Raw genomic sequence first — 7,929 nt, 5'->3', positions numbered from 1 at the left:
CAACCGCACCTGGGCATCTCTCAGGCCACACAGCCTCAAAGATCAGACTTTACTATTATCTGGCATTGTTAGTGATTAAACATGTCTCGGAACATTACCATAATTTTAGAGTTGACTGAAGAGGCCCTAGTTTTTCTTTTTTGTTTCCATCAAAAGGTTAGGGTTAAATTAAAGGAATAGTTCACCCAAAAACGAAAATTTCTTGAAAATTCAGGCTGTCAAAGCTGTTGATGAGTTTGTTTCTTCATCAGAACAGGTTTGGAGAAATGTAGCATTATATCTCTTGCTCACCAATGAATCCTCAGTGAATGGGTGCCATCAGAATGAGAGACAAAACAGCTGATAAAAACAGTAATCCATATCACTCCAGTCTATCAATTAATGTCTTGTTAAAAGTGTGTTTACATAAACAAATCCAAGACATTTTTACTTAAAATGATCCATAACAATCCTTTCTTCAGTGGAAAAAGTCCATTCCCTGTTGTCCTCTCGCATTAAAATCCACCAACAAATTTGTTTAGAACTGTTTTGGTCTGTTTTCACTTGTAAACGGTATTTGATCTGTGCATATTTATCTCCTGATTCAGATGAGACCACTTTCTCACTGAAGAAAGCAATATTATGGATAGAGGACTTTTTTTGGATGAACCTTCCTTTTTGGATTGTAAAACTAATATGCTGATTTGTTACTCAAGAAACTTTTCTTATTATCAGTGCTGAATTTGATACATCCTTGCTGAATAAGATTGTTAATTCCTCAAAGTTAAGTCATACTCACCCCAAATTTAAATGGTAATGTATTGAATGAGTTACTAAGGATAAAACTTAAGATTGTGCCACCTTTAAATCTAGCCTATACATAAAGGAGAAGATATCCACATTTGGTGTTCAAGGACAAATGGTGAGGTATGGATGAGCTCAGCTCAGCTCAGCATAGGACAAGGTGTCCGATTTCCAACCACTGATCTCCGAAAATCAGAGGAGCTTCAGAGAAAAAACCTGTGGTACATAGTGTTCTCAAAGCAAACAATCATTCATTCAGCTGTTACCCTGATACATCCTGAGTTACAGCATCCAAAAACTCTTTAGTATAACTTCTGAGTCATCATCAGCTACAATTACAAAGGAAAAAGGCTCTTTTAACACATTTCACCAGAGGTTTATTTGAAGCTCTTTTTAATTCCTTTGTTTCATCTACCTCAATCTCAATAAAGTCTTATTGCGCTCTGTTCAGGCTTCCTGCACAGACTTAAAACTGGACATATCGTATTTCCTCTTTAAAAAGAAGTTATTGTCCTCGGTAAAGATATTCATCAGTTTGAAAAACAATCCCACCGTTGTGAAAGGCTGCTGGATTATCCGGCAAGAACAGGTGGGTTTTTATTAAAGCAAAGGAGGAGCCAGTCCAGACTAGACGAGATGTATGGGTTGAAAATCTCAGATGGACAGACAGACAAACCAAGAGAACAGACAAGTTTTAACATGGTGCTGTTCACCACTAAGTTTGTCCAGAGAGCTTCGCTCTTTGTGTCCTTCGGAGGTTTAGTCACAACCTTTATTACAACTTTCCTGCCACTATGGAAGACGATGAACTCGGATCTGAATGAGATGGAAAACTGGTATGAGGGTCTCTGGCACATGTGTATCTACACAGAGGAAGTTGGCATTCACTGCAAAGCCTTTGAGTCTTTTTTAGCCCTTCCACTAGACACTTTAGCTTCACGGATTCTCATGTGCATTTCCATTGCGACGGGGTTCCTCGGTGTGGCGGCTGCTTTTTTCGGACTCCAAGGTGTTGAGATTGGTGCCGGGCGGAAGAGGATGAAGAGGACGCTGCTCATCCTCGGTGGAGTGTTTATCGTTGTGTCGGGGATCACGACCCTCGCACCTGTTTCACTAATGGCGTATATAATGGTAGTGAAGTTCTGGGATGAGAATCTTCCAGATGTGATGCCCAGATGGGAGTATGGAGAGGCCATGTTTTCTGCCTGGTTTGCTGGACTTCTGTTAGTTGTTGGAGGGGCTTTTCTTTTTGTTGCTGTTTGCATGGGCGATCATGAAGCAAAGCTGCAAAGTAAAATTCTAGCTCGCAATCAAGAACAACGCCCGAAAACTCAGCATTACAGAAAGACGGAAATCATATAGCTTAGATTTCATCTTAAGGCTGAAAATATTCACTCAGCTTTACAAAACAATCATGTCACACTTATGATGAAATATCAAACTTGTTTTAATCAGAGTTGCAATTGCATCGGAGGAGTTACTTGCATGGTGATTTTTTTATATTTATTCATCCCCTTGAGAGCTAAATTATACTGTTAGTAATGCTTCGGTTCTTTAACATAAGAATCAATCTCTGCAGACTTGAGAGATTTGTGAGCTGATTTATTTGAACTGTTAATGCATTGGACCAAAAACTCAGTTAATGTTATGCATGACGTGGAAGCATTTGGACAGAATTTTCTGAAGCTGTCAGGAAACTTTCAAAGCCCTCTTTGGAAAATAAATCAGTGGCCTATTGGTATAGATTTAAAAACATTTAAACTGTTTAGTATGTATGTATGTATCTATGTATGTATGTGTGTATATATATATATATATATATATATATATATAATATATATATATATATTTATTTGTTTTTATTTAGTTTTTATTATTTTATTTTATTTTATTTTATTTGTGTGTGCATTATTTGACACTTTTTTTATTATCAACAGTATGTTTTATCAATGGTAGCATTGCCAGTTATGGTTAATGCTGTAATGCAAGTTTTTCAAATTGAGAATATAGTATGTGTCTGAATAAATCTGTAATTATCATTTTATTTTGGGATCTGTATTCTGTCCATAATCATAAAACTGAAATTAACTGAAAACATTTTAATTGTAACAGATTTGTTCTTGGAGATAATTCACCTAGAAATTACAATTCTGTCATTCCATTCCAAAGAACGTCTTAAGTTTCAGAGCAGCTCAAAGATGAATTTCCCTAAGCATAATGAAGTCAGTTATTGACTGAATATGTTTATGTTGAATTATTGTTAAATCAAGCCATAAGTTTTATGTATTGATGGATGAATGAAGAAAAAAAACTAAATAAAAGTATATAATTTGATTAGACCCCACTCCAAATGCCTCCATTCCTCTGTTGTGAAGTGTTTTTGGGATAGCAAACATTGTGTAGCCTGCCTAACATTCCTAATGGATATTTTGGCATCAGTTAGAACAACATTAAAACAAATATATAAAGGAAATGAAAGAAGACAAATAGGGAGAGACAATCCACAGCTGAAGCAGAAGTTGAAAACAATGAATTCTTTTTTCTTGTCTAGGACGGTCATGCTACCTTTTAGTGCTCAGCTAATCTTGCCAGTGAAACCCATCTAGCGTAGAGTTTAGATAAGAGTTTCCTGTGAAACACAGAGGTCAGCGGGTACAAATGAAAAGAGTGTGTGCCTTTGGCTTGCAGTTAGTGAGCATACATCCATATACAGATGTTAAGTGCTTAACTGCTGATATCATCCCTTGTTAATATCTGAAAGCACATCTATGTTGCAGAGATAAAGGTGTTGAATTGGTGTTAAAAAGTGTGCACTCTAGAATCAGACAATGTTCCTTTTTATGTTTTTTTTTTTGTTCATTTGTTCTGTCATCATCAGTCCATTATATTGTTATAAACCTTGTATAAACCATTTTTATAATCCTTTCAAACTTTCTATTTATCAAAGAAACTTGACAAATGTAAAAATGTATCAGCTGTTACAAAAATATTAAGCAGCACAACTGTTTACAATGACATGAAATATTTCTTGAGCAGCAAATCAGCATATTAATGATTTCTGAAGGATCACGTGACACTGAAGACAAGTAATGATGCTGTAAATTCAGCTTTGTCATTACAAGAATAACTTACATTTTAAAATGTATTAAAATAGAAAACAGTTATTTTAAATTCTGATAATATTTTGCATTATTACTGTTCTACTTTATTTTTGATCAAATAAATGCAGCCATAAAATGGTGACCATAAAATATAAAAAACCTTACCGACCCTAACTTTTCAACGGTGGTGTCCTGTATATATATTACATATTTTCATTCCTATATTATATTAATAAAATTATATCTAATCTAATGTGTTATCATAACCAATAGATTTTTAATTTTATTGTACTCGCCAATATTTCTAAACAAAAATATTATTAATTTCCATCTAGGTACTAACCTTATTAATAAGCAATTGTATCCTTGAAAATCTAAAGCTATCAATTCTTCCACAGGGGTTAAAACCAGCAGGAAAAGCACATCCACAGGAAGAAGCCATTAACATTCATAACACGGAATAAGGCTAATTCATAATTCATCAGATCTGTGACCTTCTATATATTATGCTGTGACCTGTATGCCTCTGTGCACTGGGACAGGTCATTTCTGGTGAAGGGAATGAGTGCCTCCTGAAATGATTTATCATGTTTGTCCTTTTATCCTTGAGGTGATGTTTCCTCAGCTCTTCACCTCAAATTTTTGGTGACTTTCCTCCATTGCCAGCAGAGGGCCTCACAAGTAGATGTTCTACCAGGATTTTTGCTTGCTGATAGAGTTAAGTTTGATTGTACCTGCTGGCAGATGCTGCAGAGATGTCAGAAGACTGCAGTAAAAACAGACTGCTGGTGCAAGACTGAATCCCTAATGCAATGGGTGTATTTACTGCTGCCTTAATGCATTGTGACAAACAACATACTGTTTTTTCTTTTTGCACATAGAGATATCTAAAACTGTTGTTTGCATCTAACTGGCAAGCACAACTTTAATCATTGTATCATCATTTCACATCCATTCACAAAATCAACTGAAACCAATCCTCCTATCCTACAACACAACAAAATAATAAAAAAACATATAAGTTCATATATTTCCCATTTTTGTGATGAGCACAGCAAAAAGGGCCTCATGACCATTTCAGAAATAATAAGACTGTAAGTATCGTCAGACAACTTTTTACTCATTTTCAAAGGCAGTTATACACACATGAGGCAAAAAAGAGCTAGATCTTTACATTAGGGTTTGTTGTTAAGGTTAGTGTATAGTTGCTACAGCGGTAGATGGTTGCTACGGTGTTCTGGGTAATTTTTAACACATTGCTAGTTGTTAGAGTGTTTTGTTAATGCATGGCTATGCAGTTACTTTGGTTTTCTGATTGTTTTTAGTGTGTTGCTTAATAGTTGGTAGAGTGTTCTGAGTGTTTTTTACATGTTGCTGCTGTGTAGTTGTCAGGGTGTTCTGATTGGCTTTTGTGTGCTGTTTGTCACAGTCTTCAGCTGGTGTGCCCTGGACGGCCACCAGAGGGCACTCCTGTGTCTGTTTGTGAGAACATGGCTTGTCATTGTGTTTGTTGGTGCCATGTGCTCTTCAGTCTATTGTCTGACCCCGCCCTTCTTGTTGTCTCGTTATTGTTTCAGTTACTTCACCTGTGTCTCCCTTGTTACCCTCCTCGTTTATCTCCCCATTTATTTTCCTTGTGCTTGCAGTTCTGTGCTTCTTCGTTGTTGTATGTGGTCAGATCTGTCTGTGTGTTCCTGGTTTGGGCCTGCTCTACCTGTTCCTGTCTTGGCCTTTCCTTGCCTTGCCATGCTGTGCCCTGTTCTGGCCTTCCTGCCTGTCCTCTTTGGGGTGGTTTTTGTTAGTTTTGTTTATTTTTTACTATTAATAAAGAGCCCATTTCCTGCATCTTCACCTCTCCACCCCAACCGTGACAGAACAAAGAAGTCAACATGAAGACTCAGCGGCGATTGGGCTCATATGATCCACCAGCCTCCACTTCCTGCAGCCCCCTCTACCAACGCTCTACCAACGCAACCTTGAACTCCCACCGACATTGAGGAACTGACCTGAGGGAGTTCGCCCTGGAGTTTTGTAGGGAAGCGGAGGGGCTGGGCTACAATGACTCTTTTCTAAAGGACATTTTTAACCTCAGCCTGGCCAAACCCCTACTGCATTGGGAGATGGAACTGCCAGAATTTTGGGATTACTGGAACTTCTCCAGTTACTTGCAGCTCCGCAAGGAGGGAAAGGTAGTACACCACCACCAGACTCTACCTGCAGGGACTGTCCCATCCCCACCTTCCTTGACAAGTCAAGTCCAGGACACCTCTTCAACCCCCATCGAGAAAGAGAAGGGCAGCAAGGTCCACTCCTGTCAGTCCAGAGACTCTTCACAAGATGGCCACCACTCCAGAGTCTCATCCCGACATGGCTGCCACTCGAGAGACTCGTCCCATCATGACCGCCACTCCAGAGTCTCGTTCGGTCATGGCCACCACACCAGTGTCTCGTTCCGTCATGGCCGCCACTCCAGAGTCTTGTCTCTTCATGGCTGGCTTTCCAGAGCCTCTCCACAGAATAGCTGCCAGTCCAAACCTCTTCACAAGGTGGGCCCAAGGCTTTTAAAACTGGCTTCCAGTTTGGTAGACCCACAGCTGAGGTCTGTGCGAGCTGCTGGCATCTCTAGACTGTTAACTTGTCCGGTGGTTCTGGAAGACCCAAATCCTGTGGTCCCTTGTCTGGGGGTCCTGGAGGACCCGACTCTGGTGGTCTCAAGTCCTGGTCCTGGAGGACCCAATTCTGGTGGTCTCATGTCCGGTGGTCCTGGAGGATCCGACTCTGGTGGTCTCAGAAGTCGCCACCGAGCTGCCCAATTTCAGTGCTGCAGCCATAATCAAGAAGGTTGTCTTTGCCTTTCACCTCATGGCTGTTCTGCATGCATGGGCTGCTTCAGAGTCTACTCCTAAGCCCGCTCCAGTCCGGGAGCCCACAGAGTCCACTCATGAACCTGCTCGAGAGTCCACTCTAGAACCCATTCTAGTCCAGGAGCCCTCACGGTCCATTCCAGAGTCTGCTCCAGTTCAGATGCCCTCAGAGTCCATTCCAGAGTCTGCTCCAGAACGGGAGCCCTCAGAGTCCACTCCAGTGCCCCCTCCAGTCCAGGAGCCCTCAGAGTCCACTCCAGAGCCCGCTCCAGTCCAGGAGCACTCAAAGAGTCCACTCCAGAGTCTGCTCCAGTCCGGGAGCACTCAGAGTCCACTCACGAACCCGCTCCAGTTCAGGAGCCCGCTCCAGTCCAGGAGCCCTCAGAATTCAATCAAGAGCCCGCTCAAGTCTACGAATTCATTCCAGAATTTGTTCCCATCTACGAGTCCACTCCAGAGCCTAATCAAGTCTATAAGTTCACTCCTTCGCTCACTCCAGTCTGGGAGCCCTCAAAGTCCACTCTTGGGCCTGCTCCAATTCCCACTGAGAATCACCTGAGGTGACAACATCCACTTCAGCTCCACTTCAGCTCCTCTAAAGAGCCCATTTCCTGCATCTTTGAGTCCTCGTCACATCTCTCCACCCTGAACATGACATTGTTATGTAGTTTGGGTGCTCTGGTTGGTTTTTAGTGCATGGCTACACAGTTTTTATGTTTTAGTGTATTGCTATGCAGATACTAGGGTATTCTGAGTGTTTTTTAGAGTGTTGTTTAGAGTGTTTAGGGTGGTTTTAAGTACATTTAGAGTATTGCCATACTGCGGTATTCTGGGTGGTTTTAGAATGTTGGTATGCAGTTTTCTAGTTTTTCTGGATGTTTTAAGCATGTTGTTAAAGCAGGCAGTTGTATGGGTGTTCTAAACTGTTTAAGTGTGTCGCTATGCAGTTTCTATAGTGTTCTGGTGGTTTTTAGTCAGAGTTGCACTGGTCAACTGGCCAACCGGCCATAAATTGGAAATGACAGCAATTGGTTTGTGTGCCACTTACCCTTAGCAAAGATTTCCGACAAGCCATATATCTCTCACACTACACATCATGTTCTCATGCAGTGATAAATACATTCAAGAGGACACTGACAACGCACCGACAGACAAGACTGATTTGAAAGTGTCAGCTTTCA

At 40.5% G+C, this 7,929-nt stretch overlaps 1 protein-coding gene across 1 annotated transcript; it reads left to right on the top strand.

The window, feature by feature from the left end:
• The first annotated feature begins 1,420 nt into the window (after positions 1-1,420).
• On the top strand, positions 1,421-2,550 carry cldn26 (claudin 26). The gene has a single exon (XM_019097407.2). The coding sequence runs from the start codon at positions 1,483-1,485 to the stop codon at positions 2,143-2,145; it is 663 nt and encodes a 220-aa protein (XP_018952952.2). The 5' UTR covers positions 1,421-1,482; the 3' UTR covers positions 2,146-2,550.
• The last annotated feature ends 5,379 nt before the right edge of the window (positions 2,551-7,929 follow it).

Source organism: Cyprinus carpio, chromosome A5 (genome assembly GCF_018340385.1).
Source record: "Cyprinus carpio isolate SPL01 chromosome A5, ASM1834038v1, whole genome shotgun sequence".
NCBI classification, from domain to species: Eukaryota; Metazoa; Chordata; class Actinopteri; order Cypriniformes; family Cyprinidae; genus Cyprinus; species Cyprinus carpio.
This window is presented reverse-complemented; position numbering and strand designations above follow the sequence as displayed.

Bases quoted from the DNA above. Each gene is read 5' to 3' on its own strand.
- cldn26 (XM_019097407.2), top strand. From the start codon at position 1,483: ATGGTGCTGTTCACCACTAAGTTTGTCCAGAGAGCTTCGCTCTTTGTG.